The sequence below is a fragment of the Betta splendens genome, chromosome 1 (genome assembly GCF_900634795.4).
Source record: "Betta splendens chromosome 1, fBetSpl5.4, whole genome shotgun sequence".
Taxonomy (NCBI): Eukaryota; Metazoa; Chordata; class Actinopteri; order Anabantiformes; family Osphronemidae; genus Betta; species Betta splendens.
The window spans coordinates 14,804,770-14,820,405 of NC_040881.3; the positions used below are offsets into that span (position 1 = coordinate 14,804,770).

At 50.5% G+C, this 15,636-nt stretch overlaps 2 protein-coding genes across 3 annotated transcripts; both read right to left on the bottom strand.

Annotated features, from left to right (window-relative positions):
* Positions 1–1,097: 1,097 nt before the first annotated feature.
* nfil3-5 (nuclear factor, interleukin 3 regulated, member 5) lies at positions 1,098–9,819 on the bottom strand. 2 transcript variants are annotated; one of them, XM_029155830.3, is made up of 2 exons: positions 9,135–9,819; positions 1,098–4,973 (listed from the first exon to the last, which is right to left on the bottom strand). In XM_029155830.3, exon 2 carries the CDS (start codon positions 4,463–4,465, stop codon positions 2,618–2,620), a length of 1,848 nt encoding a protein of 615 aa, XP_029011663.1. In that variant the 5' UTR covers positions 4,466–4,973; positions 9,135–9,819; the 3' UTR covers positions 1,098–2,617. The 2 variants fall into 2 exon arrangements, with proteins under 2 accessions (XP_029011663.1, XP_029011673.1); XM_029155840.3 differs by lacking the exon at positions 9,135–9,819 and adding an exon at positions 8,462–8,706.
* Positions 9,820–12,136: 2,317 nt separating this feature from the next.
* LOC114862188 (uncharacterized) lies at positions 12,137–14,642 on the bottom strand. The gene is made up of 2 exons (XM_029162287.3): positions 14,484–14,642; positions 12,137–13,935 (listed from the first exon to the last, which is right to left on the bottom strand). The coding sequence occupies exon 2, from the start codon at positions 13,848–13,850 to the stop codon at positions 12,615–12,617; it is 1,236 nt and encodes a 411-aa protein (XP_029018120.1). The 5' UTR covers positions 13,851–13,935; positions 14,484–14,642; the 3' UTR covers positions 12,137–12,614.
* Positions 14,643–15,636: the final 994 nt, after the last annotated feature.

The window sequence follows — 15,636 nt, forward strand, 5'->3', positions numbered from 1 at the left end:
GTGAAGCTCAGGAACCTCCACAGATAAACGGCGCAGTGGACGCGTGTGGCGCTAATGTGCGTCACGGGTCCGTCCAGGGTCGGACTCTCCGGTCGCAGCCTCGCAGGACGTTCGCTGCGTCTGCGTCGTCCGTCTCGAGCTGCTTCGCGAACCGGAGCGTCCGCACCACCGCTGCACCGCAGCCGCCGCGCCTCTTATGTAACCGCGGCCGCTCAGCTCAGCATCAGCCGCTGTTCCGCCTGCGGGAGGCTCAGCCGCGCTCCAGTCTGACGCACTTTCATCCCAAGACAATTGTGCAACATGTTTTCGCTGCTCGAACTCTGACGCGTCCTGCGAACGTCTCTTCCCCCCGATTATTGCGGCTGAAGGAAATCGGACAAGTTACCGATTCGTAACGTTGAGCAATTCTATTAGAAGCAGGTGGCAAATGGATGCAGCTTGGAAACCCCGCTTCGTTTGTAGGTTTGAGGTTGGCTTTGGTTTCACACTAGCGTTTTTCGCTGTGATATTAATCTCACCTCGACTTCAAGACTTCTGAGTTTAAAGCGAGATTAAAGATGTTTTGGCCAAATTCCCCAGAACGCTGATATCACCAAGCAGATACCTGATCATGTTTCATCTCTTTCCTTGTTAAGTGATTTTAAATGTTGCTGTATATATTTAAACATGTTTCCTACTGATCAGTTATTTTTAACTTTTTTAACTTTTAATATTTTGTCCACTCAACAGAGAGGAGAGGCGGTTCCTTGTGTCTCATATGGTTTATGTTGAGCCGTGTGTATATGGTGACTGTCACTATTAACACCAGGCCTGCGTTTTCAGACTGAGGTCTGGGTTGTTGAACAGGTTTCCTTCTGTGCGGCTGCGCCACAGTCTGTGTTGTTCCACTTTTATTTTTCAGCGCTTCTCCGCCGGCAGTAATGTCACGGTGGACCAGTGATTTTTCTGACTCACACTGAACTGTACTGCCAGACGGAAACGATACAGCTTGTGAATCAGCTACTTTGTCTTCTGCCTTATGAGAATAATAAAAAAAACTGTCCTGGATGTGAACACATTTCACAAGAGAGACTCAAAAAAAGTGTGACAGACACGTGCAAATTCAACAACCTTTTATTTTGTTCCCCACTTTAAATCTTTCACATTTTAAAATGGGCGTGTTTTGTAACCATCTCCCATATCCCCGTGAAGTATAAGCGATACATGACCACGTCCTCATGAACCTTAGTCAAATTTTTTTCAACATTTTTTTTTTCCATTTTTGGAAAACCTTTCGGCAAACAACAAAGATTATACAGTAACACAGAGTACAAATGGTAAATGGGCAAAGGGGCAGTATGGCTAAATACACAGCACGACCAGGAAGAGCAAAGATCAAATGACACAACAGGGTAGCCCAAGTAATAACTGAATATAATAGAAAATAATATTAATAAAATAATAATAAAATAATGACAGCAGTATACAAGAGATAGAGACAACTTTACATTTATACATAGTGGCCATCGGCAGGCACCAGGAAGTGAAACAGTTCAACTTGTACAGACTGTATGATCTACGGCAACTACTGGAGCTAAAACAACGCTGGTTGGAGGCGAGTGGCCAATGAAGGGATGAGGGACAACACAATAAAGAGGCACCTTATGAAGAAGAGCAGCTTTGCTGGTTGCGACTGGGGAGCCATGGCATTTATTAGACAGACAATTTCTTTTTTTTTGTCTGGAAGAGGGAAAAACTGACTGATCTCAGGTCACCTTGTGCTTGTCAGGGTTCTCTCCTCAGCAGCGGGACTGCGCAGCCTCGACTGATATGCAGAAAACTGGCCTCGGCGGTTTTGACCCATTCTGAGTGTCGCGGGGAACATGGCTCACCTGAATACGTTTTTTTTTCTTTTTAATAATAAAGCAGTGGCTCCTACCTATTAGCTGAAAGAAAATTTGAGGCATTTTTGTCGATAACGAGGGACTGTACAAAGGTGTCTCAACAAAACAACAAACCAATCGCTTTTAAGCCTACAATTTCCACATCCCACTGATTTATTTTTTGTTGTTTTTGCCGCATTTTCTTCTTAAAATATATATTCCATATATGCAAATTTATATGTCACAGTAATATACAGTCTAAGTGCTTCAAAAGTGAAAGGGACTCGTGTGCAGGTGGTGAGAGGGTCGAATGGTACAGATGTGTTCAGAGGGAGCGAGAATGCAACTCTTTTCCGAAAAGGGAGACGCTGGAGGAGGGATGTGTTTCTTTGGTCAAAGGAATCTTCGTAGAATGCCACAGTAAACAGTTGCCAGCCACCAAGGCAGTTTACACTGAATGAATAATCAAAGGTTTGAGTTTTCCACGAGGGAGAAAATATCCTAGACTCCAGCTCTGGAGAGTTTCATTCTGTCCCCTTCCTCATTTAGAGATTTCAGTCGGGATTGTGTGTGTGTGTGTGTGTGTGTGTGTGTGTGTGTGTGTGTGTGTGTGTGTGTGTGTGTGTGTTGGGGGGGGGTAATAAAGAAAAGGGGAACAGGTGACACAGTGAAATTTTGATGGTGAACTCACACTAACTACACCCCACACCCATCACCAGGTAGTGACGTGACTCTGTCGGCTGCACAGGACGGGGCTACTCCCGCCTCTTGTTGCGGCCGCCCCTCCCGCTGCCGGATGCCTTTTTCCCCCCGTCCTTCTTAGACCCCGGCCTCTCGCTCAGCTGAGGTTTGACCTCATCTGCGTACTCAGTCTCAGTCTCTCTGCTCTCGCCGTGGGCCTGGCTGATGTGGTTGCTGGGTAGTGCTAGGTAGGGATGCTGGGGCAGGGTGGGGGACGGGGACATGGAGGCGCCTGTGCCGTCCGCCTGTGCTCCTGCAGCGCCGTTGGACAGGGCTCTGTACTTGAGGCGCAGCTTGTGCGGCAGGGCGGTGGCCTTGACCTCAGACTGGCACTCGTTGGCGCCGGCAGCCCCTGCTGCCTTCTGGTGGTAGGTGCTGATGTCTGAGGAGGACGAAGAGGGGGACTCGTCATCCGTGGAGCCCTCCTTGTCAGAGCTACGAGGATCCCCATCACTGGATGAAGTGTCTTTGGTGGAGGAGTTCTCCTGGTAGAAGCCATCAGCTCTGGGGCCTCCCTCATAGGTGAGCAGCGGGGGCTCTTCGTCCAGTGTGTTGAGGTAGCCGTTGTGCTGTGTGAAGGAGGACTTGCCTTCCTCAGTGTTGTGGATCAAGTCGGGGGCAAAGGGGTTCTGGTGGCTCTCTGCATCGTCAAGACCGCTCTCCGGACCCTCATACCTGTAGCGATGATGGCTGCCGTGCTGCTGTTGCCCAGCGGGGCTGTACTGCTGCTGCAGCTCCTCTGCGGACTCGTGGCCGGGACTGTAGTCATACTGCGGCGAGTCCAGGGTCTTCGTCCGTTCGAGCTTCTCGGCGACCTCCGTGATCGTCGCTGAGCAGTCGGAGAACTTGGGGGCGGGGGCGTGCTGGCCGTGCTGCGGCGGCCTGCCCTGCTGGGGCTGCTGGTCCTCCGGCCTCTGGCTCTCCACGGGGTAACAGCCGCTGCTGGAGCGGTACAGGATGACGCTCCTCTGTGCAGAGGTGGCCTGGGGAGCGGGGCTGGAGGGCTCCACGTGGGACTGCGCCTGCTGTTGGTGGTGCTGGTAGTCCATGGCACTCTCAGGCAACTGGCTGCTCTGCTGGTGGGGGGTAGCGAGGGCATTGACATGGTAACCCCCATTGATCATGCCACTGGGCATCCCATTAGAGATGCCACTGGGAATCCCGCTGCCGTCCAGCCTGGTCATCTCCATACTCTGGGGCTCCTTCTTTATGCTGTAGCCCATTGGTTCTGGACTATCTCTGGAGGAGCCGTCGGACATGTCGGACACAGAGCCGCGCGGGGAGTACTTGGAGAGCGCGTGGCGCTCGCCGCGGCTCGACTGCTCCGTCTCGGACGAGTCCGAATTCAGCATCACCTGCGAGGCGCTGGAGTAGCCGCTGCTGGAGAGGTAGGCGCTACTCGGGTTGCCGCCGGCGCAGCCGCCGTTGCTGCCGCCGTCGCCGCCCGCGGCGCTGCTGGAGATCTGCTGGCTCTTCTCCATGTACGAGGCGGTGCTGATGAGGCCGAAGCGCAGCTTGAGCTGCAGCAGCTCCGTCTTGAGGCGCACGTTCTCCTCGTTCAGCGCCATGACGCGGTTCTCCAGCACCATGTCGTTGAGGCGGCGCTTTTCCCGCGAGCGCTTGGCCGCCTCGTTGTTCTTCCGCCGCTTCTCCCAGTACGAAGCGTCCTTCTTCTCGTCAGAAATGAACTCTCGCTTGCGACGGGACGTCACCGTAGGCTTGCTACCTTTGGCCTGGCGGATGACCCGCGCTCCACCTTCAGCACCAGGAGACGGGAGGCTCCCATTATAGGAAGAAAAATTGTCTACCTCCATTGCATTCTTGTTGCTGGTGGATGGGATGTGTATACTGAGACTTTCCATTTTATCCCAGCTAGGGGCCAGAGCGTGACTCTGGCAAAGGGCAAAGGGGGGAAGGGAATGAATGTAAAACTATACGAGCCTTTCTACTCTGTTACTGCGACCTATGTCACAGGATCTGCTGAAAACTTCTGAATGAGGTATTTGTGCTCTTTGAAGAGGTTGCCTCATTGATGTCTGTTGCTTTATTCAAGATCAAGATGGTCAAGTGTCCAAATTAGCCAGGAAGATTAAAAAGAGGTGGAACTCCACAAAAACCTCAGACATTGAACTAGTGTTCTGAAGAGAAATCCTGAAAAAATCCTAAAAAGAGATGAGATGTTGTGTTTTTTTTTGTGTTTCGTCTTCTCCTGGATTCTCAGTGCTGTGTTTATTACGGTCGTCCTCGATCTTCAGCGGAGCCGAGATAACTCAGTATGTCAGATAGATGTAGGTCAGTGTGTCTCCTTCTCCGAAGAAGACTCCGCTTCACTGTTGATGTTTGCCGGCCACTAACTGGATTATGGAGAAACTGGAAGAAACAAAAGGAGACGAAGGAGAGGGAGTTAGGCCGACGACAACACCACAGCACCACAGCATAGCTTCACTTTACACAGATCTGCGATACAAATAGTTGACCTGACATGTCTTTGTTCTCTGACTTTGGTGGATCAGTGGAATCTAAGTATAGACACAGACACACTCACACGTTTGGACAGGACTGAACATATGCGCTCCTGCTGCTCAGCTCGAGTAAGTCAAAGCGAGGCAGCTGACCTGGCGCCAGCTGTGCAGACGGAGGCATTTCACCACACTCCTGCTACGTATGTGACAGTGCCTTATACGAAATACGTCCAATGTACGAAATATTTTGACCGCTGCATCGAATTCGCTGAGTAAATAGGCCGGCGCGAGTCATCGGAGCCACCGGCACATCTGGTTGGGCTGCGCATCCCTGTTAGCTGAGACGCCGTCTGAAATTACACAACGCCGCGAGCAACAGCACGGGAACTTCCTGATGTTGTGTCAGCGCCGCAGCGCAACAGGAAGCTTTCCCCACCCAGCGCATATTACAGCACCAGCCCAACAGCAACGCAGCACGGAGGGGGGGGGGGTGTTGACGGCAACGGCAAGTCGCTGTTATGTAATAACTGGCCCTGTTCTTGTTTGAAACCTGCCTCATGATCACTACTGGCTCCACCGCTGATAAGCACCGCGCAGTTGATACGTGCTAATTAATACCGCCCCTTTGCAGCCAGTTACAAAGTCCATCACGAATGTGAAAAACAAACCACACACACACACACACACACACACACACACACACACACACACACACACACACACACACACACACACACAAAGGAATGCGTTAATCTAGGTCACCGAGCCGTGCGTAACACTGACCCCTCTGGTGTCGCTTTTCATCCAAAGACTAGAATTCAACATAGCACATAATCAGAGACACTTTGTGCCTTTCAGATCGCCACATTTTCATCACATGATGAAAATGAACGGCTGAAGCCCGAATGCGTCACATCCCGCCGCCGCAGTTTCTCCTTCTACACCAGGCGCTCGGAAAAGCGCTGGAGCAACGCTGCGCTAAAACAGAAAGAGACGTGAGCCGCGCGTGAGGTCAGCCACTCCCCTTCCCAACCGCAAATCATTTTCATAAAGTCCAACATGGGAGGGAGGGAGCGAAACAAAGGCGGGCGGAAAAGGAAGAGCGCATACGTCTGCGCTGTCCCACTGACCTAGAAACAGCGCTAAGCAGTAAACACTCCTCTTCCACGGTGCGCCATAAAATAGGTCAGTGGGACTGCAAGGGAGGGAGAGCGGGAGAGAGACGGGGAGTATTAGAGTGCACGCTAAAAATAGAGCGGCAGAAAGAGGTGAAGGAGGGGGGAGGCGGGGGGAGAGTGGGGTGACACGAGGGGATCAGTCGGTGGAAACTGCAGCAGCGGGAAGAGAGAAAATGGGAGCGAACGCGTCCGCGTTACGAAAAGGGAAAAAAAAAACCGCGGCGGCGCGTTTTACGCAACGCTAAGTCGCGCTCGCGCCAGAAAACGCGGTGACACGCAACGCCGCGCGCAACAATACGCGGCAGCGGCGGAGGGAGCTGGCCTTGACGTCAGCGCACACACCCATCGCCGCAGCCCAACTGGCACAGAACAGGCGCTCTCCCAGGACCGCATGGGGAGGGGCCGCTGTTGTTGCTTGTAACGTACGTGCTCTGAATGCCTCTTGTTTGCGGAGCGGCGCTTGTGTAACGCACGCATATTACATAGCAACAGAAGCGGCGTGTTATTGGCTGCGAGTGCCCCCCCCCCCGCCCGCATTCCCCGCTTCCACCGTCCACTGTGTCCGCGTTAGACCTTGGATGAGGTCCAAGACTGGAGCCGGGACAGAAAGCTGATTTCCCCGTTTTACACAACGACTCGCCGCAGCTGTTTGCACAGCGCGGGTTTTGTTCCGGGGCCGAGGCGCACGCAGTTCCCAGGCACTTGCCGCTCCGGGTGGAATGCGTCACCTCTGACCCCGTCTGAGGCAAAGTGTGAGTAAAGCGTACGACATCCTCTTCCCCTCCTCCATAGTTTAGATGATCCCACACCGCACACATGGAGGGGCCCCGGTTTATGAGCCTCCATTTTGTCCCGTGTTTTTTTTTTCTGTCAAGGAACAAAACTAGCAGACAGGAATCCAGACATCACAGGTCAACCGGTGACACTGGCCTGGACAACGTGTCATGTAACACTTCCTGAAAGAAATATAGGACTTCTACTAGAAAAAAACGACTAAATCATGTTCTTAAGGGAAGTTAGGAATTTGGTCAGGAATGATTACATGCGCCTTTTATTTGTTGCTTTTAATCCTACTTGGTCACTTGGTAACATGTGACCTTTATCTTTTTCAACAGCTCAACCTAATTTCCTGCACAATAATTTCAAGTTAGAAATATATAGAGGATTTAGCAGATCCGCAAAGTAAAATAACTAAAAGCACCAAAGAGAACAAACATTCTGATTCATTCTTTACTCTCAGTCCCCTGAGAAGCGACTGGTCAACTCTGTGCCTCCTCACCCACACTCAGGTCTGACCTACATTCAGAGGATTGGATTGGACGCAGCGCTGCAGACAGTTCTGAAGCCGTCCAGCTGGCAGCGGACAAACAAAGAACTCTGAACCAGAACTCTGTCTGACAAAGGCACACGGAGGTTTCCACGCATTGCATCACATCCTGGACGCCGGCTTGTTATTCTAATTTCACAACAACGGCTGCCAGGAGCTCGGGAGATGAACTTTGCGGCAACGCAGAGAGACCCGTTACATCTGCTTCAGGCGCCGCTTCTGCTCTTTCTGTCCCACGTTTTGTCTTGGAGGAGAACGATTGAGCTAAGTTAAAAATAGCTTGCCGACGCCGAGCAGCTGGGTTACATCACTGATGAAAGCCTTTTCTAAAACGCAGTTTCCACTGTGCTGACTCGCTAAATATCCATCTGCTTCGGAAGCCGGCGGCTTCAGCCGCGATCCGGGTGAGAATGATGGGAAAGAGAGCACGGGGGTATGAACGGGAATCAATTACAGGCCTCTCTGTCCCAGGAGAGAGCTGCTGTTTATTGCTTCTCCCCGCTGTGTGCTGGTTATGTCATACCCTCCAACTCCCTCAAAGCGAAGCTCTGTGCTTCACTTAACACACCTTACAAGTAAAAACAATCAGCCGGGGTCACGAGCCTGAGCAGAAATCGGGCATTTCGTGCTCGTTTCGTCCTGTGAACTTGAACATTTGAACGTGTCACAGTGACTCGACGTCAAAACAAGCACACACTCAGCGTCTATGACAACATAAAGGTTAAAAGCGGAATAAGAACAGACATCTTTGAGTAAACAGGAGACCACGTTACTATTACCTCCTTTATTAGACATGGTTATTACATAGTAATAATAAACAACATCTACCCTTATAACCTGTTGTTCAACATTTCCTATATATCCTCCTTTAACAATTCCTCATGTACTTACATATGATCTCCCAACCATTTACAGCGTGGTCCTAAAGAAAAGAACCCCCGCAGTGATCCAGTGCACCGGTAATGTTCGCCTCAGCTGGGCCGCCAGACAGATAAACGAGCACCCGATCCACTAATGTGATCCAGTGACCTACATAGAAACAGCGTACCTTACAAAGAGCAGCATTCCACGTGCTGCGGCTAATATAAGCTAGTAGCTGCGTAAGTGCGTCTGGATTGAACCAGACAACGCATCCCGATCCCAGCAGCTGCCCCCCCATTCCCTGGAAAACACCACCATGAGGGAAATTACCTCGCCTTGACATTGAACACACAACGTGGGACCGAGTCGGACTCCAGCCACGCGTTTGATGCGAATAACAAAGGATATCGTAACAAAGTATCTCAATTAAAAGTACATTTTAAAAAATCTAATGAAAAATGAACTGCAGCGAACGTCTCAAAGTCACGGACGGAGCGGACACGCGGGTTTACCGGCAGCGAGTCGCCATGTGAACGAGAACCGGCCATAAAGCGTCACGCTATTGTCTCAACGCAGCCTCACACACACACACGTAGGGACACAAATGGCCAACGCGCAAACGCAGCGAACGGAGAATAATTAACAAAAAAAAAAAAACACACGAGCGGCCACGGACAAAAGCCCGATCGCAGTCAAAACATACCTTCCCGTGTCCTGGAGGAGGGGGAAAGATTCAGGCTTCCCCGACACAAAAGCTGTCTCGCTCCCGTTTCCTCCGCCTCCCGTTCCGTCAGTGCAGCGCCAACAAAAGGATCCAAAGAAATAAAAATGTCAAACTTAGTTGCGCTCTCGGCTCCCGGCGGGCGGCTGTGGGCTCGGCTGCGGCTGCGGCGGGCTCCGTGGCTCGGTCGGATGCTGTTCCCCTCTCTTGGCTCCGGCTGCCTGTGCGTTGCGCGCTACCGGACACTTTGCTCCAGTTTTCCGGCTCCCTTTCTAGAAATATGTGTTAGTAGGTCAGCGGTTGCATAACAGCTCTTCGGCTGCCTAGTCACGTTTTTGTCCTCTACCTCTCCCTCCGCGCGACAGTCTGCGCGTGTTATTAACCCCCTCTCCTCACAGTCCCTCCCCGATCCGTCCTCCGGCGTCCGGGCCAGCGCCGGTTCTTTTACGGGAGTGGTTAAGTTTGTAACGAGGGCACGGACGGCGTCTGCTCAGACTCCGGCTGCGCTGCCGAGAGGTCGCGGCGCGTCCTTCAGCGGCGGCGGCGGCGCTGTTATTGGTCGTTATTGCAGATCTTCACCTGCGAAGAAAGCAAATGTTGCGAGTGGGAACGGGAAGGACTTGGCGAATCACAGTTTGGAACTGGCCAAGGCTCGTGTTCAGAGGCTAAATGATTCATGCAGTGGCTTCTACCCGACACTGGGTCGTTAACGCGGCTCGCTGTTACGTCACCATAAGAACCTTTGCATAAAAGTCACTGCAGCGTGAAGGCTATATGGGAATTCAGGGCAATGACACACTTAACACCAGATGTCACGAGCAGCTCGAGCGCTGCACCTAGGCTTAGTTTTAGGTAGTTGTACTTTATGAGGTGTTTTGTTATTTTTATTTTCACCCTTTTTCACCCACTATACATGTTTTTTTTGCTCTGTTTAAACACAAAGTTTCCATAGCAACACACAGATTATATCCACACACACACACACACACACACATATATATATATATATATATATATATAGAGAGAATGTTATATATGTCAAATAAATATTAATACTCAAAATGACTTTAAGCCCTTATATGAGAAATGATTAGGACTAAACGTTAGGTTAAAATATGTAGAACTGTTGCTTGGAGTTATGTAAACATCACAACAGTCCAGCGATAAAAATACAGTATACACATGAATAGCGCTCAGCCACACTCACTCTCACCCCTGAGTCTACTTGTAGACCGTTGATCAGATAATTGATGCAGGACCCAGTCCAACCGTTTCAGGATTTATTTCAGAAGGTCAAATCTGAATTAGATCCTTTTATATAATTCAGATGTTGTTTTTAGTGACAACCAGAGGAGATTAATCCCATGTTTACACATAGGATTGCTTTATTATTATTGTGTTGTTACCAAAATATTAGTTGTTATGTTTTAATGCTAAATTCTATATTTTACAACAACAATATATACTGAACCAAGATATTATATACTGATAAAACAATCACATTCTACTACTAATAATAATATATGTTTTTTTTTCACCACTATACTTTCAAAAAACGTTTTCATCCTGACACAAAATGGACGTGTGTTATCATTTTAGGACCTTTTACCTTATTCCTCAAAGCCTCACCACCATCATAGCCCATGTGTGGTTACGTCAGCCCTGTTTCACATCAGACACACGTCCACTTCCAACCCACTTTCTCACTCACATCCCTTCCCCCTGCTTTGTCTCTGAACGCACATGTAGGCTTGGAGCACGCGCACCCGTCATCGTCGCCATTAGACCGCGATGGGGAGACGGCAGCCTTGAACTTGTCTAGCTCCTCCCCCACCAGTCCTGTTTTAGAACCACCAACCCCCAACATATTCCTCCATCTCTCCAGCTGCCTCTGCATGCAGGCATTCCCTTGGCAACTGTGTTGGTGTGGTGGTGCCTGCCTAGCAACCGAAAGGCTCCTGCTCCTTCATATATGGTTCATAGTGTTGGAGGGGGTTGCAGACTGGTCTGGATGAAGATTAATCACACACAAAAGGCCTCATGTGTATCTTCTCTTTGTGGAGAAGCGAGGTCAAGCTCTTAGGAATGGGTCACTGGAGCTGGATAGGACTGGTGTGAACCTTTCATCTGACCCGTTAGCATCCCATCACATTTGTGGCGGGTTTATTTTTTCAAAGCTCCTGTCTCATACTTGACGTGGTTCGTATACAACATAAAAAACGTAAAGGTGAACGTTTTCTGCTTATGACTCTGAATCACATTGTTCTCTAACGCAGCATGTGCTACAATAGTAAACACAATGGAGAAGACAACCTCTGTAGTAGTGCTGCTGTGTATGAATGAATGAATGAATGAGACCATAAGCCAAAGTAATAAGGACACCTGGCGCCACCTGCTGTTCACTGACAGCATTGCGGCATGACAGAATACTGAAAATTCAAGCTTTCTGTTTTGAAATGTGTTCTTATACAATGAAGTGAATTATAGTGTATGACAATAATTAATAATCAGCAGCTCTCAGGGTTCCCTGGTATCTGACTGCCTGCAGGTTTGCACTCTTTGCCAGGATTAATGGATTCTGAACCTGCATCCTTCACTTCCATTTGGGCCAATCGGTCTCCAGCACAGCTGCCTCAAAGCTAAAAATAGCTTTCATACTGCTGACGCGATAGATGACTCATGCTACGTCTCACTCCTCTCCCTGCGTGTACCCGTCTCCTCCCGGCAGCGTCTGACACCCCACCGTTCACCCCGGCCTGGCGAGTTTGGTGTAGCGCAGACGGGCCGAGACGGAGGAAAAACATAACTGCTGCCATGTTGGTCCTCTTGCGCAGCCCTTCTCCCCGCTTCGAGGCCACACTTACCATCCAAGTGTGATGTCATGGAGTTTGTATATATGTGCCTTTACGTGCGATAATATTCAGGAGTGACTGGAATGTTTGCATGTTCTTTTGTTTGGGAAATATTTGTTGGTCATAAAAGGATCATTTATGCAGAATATAGTTTTATTTACAAAGACAACTTAGTGCAGATACAGTTCTCCACAGTGATAATGCCAGTGTTTGGCTGTTTGCTTGCTGTGATTAGATGAACCAAGTTAACAGACAGTGAAACGAGACGAAACCACAGGACGCTCACTTCTTCTTAACGGACGCTGGACCACAGATTGTCGCGCTGTTTCGATGCTAACAGTATGTCGGTGTAGAACAGTAATTGTGTCTTCCTTCGTGCCCACCGCGGCCTTCCAGTGTTTCTGACTGACCCGTTTTCAGAGTTGCTTAGTGTAAAATCAGCGGAAGCACACGAAACACCTATAGATTTGCAGTTGCTGAGCATCATTTGACCACGGTCAAGTGTTTTACCAGTAGTGAGGTGCTGATTATCATAGAACCAATAAATCCCCACTGAAAGTCTGACACGTCGAACAGCAGCTTATTTACACTCTGCATTAGTCTTTGTCTCCTACATCGTCTTGGACTGCAGCTGCTGTGCAAACAGCCTCTTTAGCTGAGCCACTTCCTGAGTCAGACAGCTGAGCTGGGACCGGAGACTCGCGTCCTCCGCCACGTACTTGGGGTCTCTGGGCGTCTGCGGCGTGGTGGGATACCCACAGCCGTGGTGCTGTGGGCCCGGCCCGCCGCACGCCTCCTGGCTCTCTGATTGGCTGTCACACCTCACCTGCTGCAGGTTCCGCATCTGGATGTTGGGTCCCACTGTGGCCACGGGGGGTCCACAGTGTCTGGCATCAGACGGACACATGTCCCCTCCATCACCGCTCCCACAGGGGCCTTTGAAGCGCAGCTTGTGTGGGAGGCTCCTCACGCCTTCCAGGGAGTCCTGCCTGTTCATGCACGGGGCCTCGGGGGCCTCTGGCGGGCAGACGTGGGAGCCGTAGCCCTGCTGCTCCTCCAGGAGCCCCCTGGGAGACGGGCCGCCGCGGTCGCTCAGCGCGTCCTCGAAAAACACGGGGCTGCCCACGTCGGAGCTGCAGGAAGTGGAAACGCCGGACTCCTCGGACACACTGTGGACAGACAGCGGAGCCACTCCCCTGTGTCCGTAGGCGGCGCCCTGCTGTGGAGGGTGGGGGTGGATGTGCTGGGTGCCGGCAGCCATCTGCGCGCTGAGGTACGGCTGAGGCCCGTCGCCGTGAGGCTGGTAGTAGTGTGTGGTACCGGCTGGTGGCTGGGTGCAGAAGGACCCGGACAGCGGCAGGATGGACACGTCGGACGGGTCCTTGACGAGGCCGAAGCGGAACTTCAGGGCCAGCAGCTCTGCCCTCAGGCGGGCGTTCTCCTCCAGCAGGCCCAGCACCCGCCTCTCCAGCACCATGTCGTTGGCCCGCCGCTTCTCCCTGGAGCGTTTGGCCGCCTCGTTGTTTTTCCGCCGCTTGTCCCAGTACCCCTCATCCTTCTTCTCGTTGGGGATGAACTCTCGCTTGCTGCGCGCGCCGTTGTTTTTGTCCTCGTCGCAGCTGCTGCAGGCCCTAGCTTCGACGCCGGTGAGGTTGTCTTTGTGTTTCAGGGCGAAGGTGCGACCCAGAAGGGTTCGGGCCAGCTGGCTTGTGGACGTCAGGATGGACACAGCCTCATCGGTGAAGGACACGGCCCCACCATTAGGCCTGGACTCCAGTCCCTCCTGGTCGGGAAGCGAGGGCCCCGACATGTCCTGGATGACTGCTCCTACAGTCTGAGCTGTCATACTCAATCACTTCGGAGCTGCTGGGTCTGTTAGAAACTCACCGACAGCTGAACATTCAGGGTGAACTACGCTGTAAGGGCGCCACCTAGTGGTGAAAAGCACAAACACGCTCGCGCAATGAGCGGGGGATTGGATTACGTTCCAAAACATGTAAACGTCACTATTCTGCTGACTGTTGAATGCTGAAGAACCTCCTAACACAAAAATAGACTACACTGGAAAAGATCTACACGAATAGACTAATTATATTTTATCCATATTCTATTTATGATTGAAGATCAATTCTTAGCACTAACAAACAATCATTATAGTGAGTAAGGTATATTAAATGTTACCACAATAAAACATCAAAACACGGTTTGAAGCATCTAAAAGGACGGTTCAACCCCCCCCATAAAATAACTAGTTCGTGTTTTCCTTAAAATCCTGCACAAATAACCGATGAGTCCTAATAATTTGTCTGTCAATATAAAGGTACTGTAGAGTATAATCCCCGTGCTGCTGATTGCATGATGTGATGTAATACACAAAAAAATTATAGTAAACTAAATAAATAGGCAAATGATATTCCCTAACACAATCGACGATAAAAATCGATGAAAATATAAATACATTATCGATAGTCACACTTACAAGACAACAGCGGCTGGAATCTCGGATCAAAGTCGCGTCAGTCACACGGAGCCTCGCAGATCGTCTGGATGAGCGTGCTCCTCCTCAAACGCTCCGCATCCCTCTATGACTCCTTCCCCCGCTCATCGGTTCAAACAGGGTCGGATCCTCACCCCGGCTGACCCCCCGCCTCTCCCCCCCCCCCTGCCAACGGGAAGGCGGTTGAGTCACAAGAGGGGAGACGCGCGGGATAAACAGGAAAAATCCGACGCTACTTTCCAAATAGAGCCCAGCAGGTTGTCTCAGGGATTGTCCTCATGGGGACAGAATAAGAAATGGTACGTGAGCTCAACTGTGAGATGAAAGTCGACGAATAACCGTAGATCTTTGCTGGGACTGGCACAGCAGCACCTCTAGCTGTCAAACGGGTCCTGTGACGTGTCACGCACGGTCAGACTCAGCCAATCACGGATCACCGTCAGGGGTGAATACCTGATCCAGCCCACTGTCACTGGCCCCAACTGGCCCCTGGAGATCCAGTTTAGCTGAGGGTCGCACCAGTTACAAGATAACAGATGGCCGGGTTATAATATGGAGCTGTTTACGTAACGCATGCTAAGCAAACACACTTGCGTATCTGAGGATCACTAAATTGGATTCATCTATAAAAATACACCAGTCTGGGTAGATTGAATGTTACAGAGGATCAGGGAAAATGCTGATTCTTCCTTGACACCAGCTCCTGAGGGTCCTGTGCAAAATGTGAGACCAAGTATTACTGACATTATTTAATCTACCACTGCTGCCACACTTGTGATGTGACTATAAATGGGCTTAAATAAACGTCTTTATTCTAGTGCAACACTTATGTAATAACCAGTGTAAGAAATCATTACCTTGCACAGTTCTAGGTTGTCCTCTCCAGCACACAAATACAGATGTGAAGCTGCTCAGAGTGAACCTAGTGGATTACACAACGTGAAGCCTCCCATAAAATATTCATAAAGACAGAACCAGAGCAGCTTCACCGACGTTCCCTAGAAGTTTGAGTTCAAACAGGCTGCACTTCTGCAAACCCACACTGGTGATTTTAAAGGAACGCGGCATTAAAGTTCTCAGGGAATCTGCATTTGGAGGAGGAGAACGTGTGGTAACCGTTGCTAATCCCCTTTGC

Bases quoted from the DNA above. Each gene is read 5' to 3' on its own strand.
- nfil3-5 (XM_029155830.3), bottom strand. From the start codon at position 4,465: ATGGAAAGTCTCAGTATACACATCCCATCCACCAGCAACAAGAATGCA.
- LOC114862188 (XM_029162287.3), bottom strand. From the start codon at position 13,850: ATGACAGCTCAGACTGTAGGAGCAGTCATCCAGGACATGTCGGGGCCC.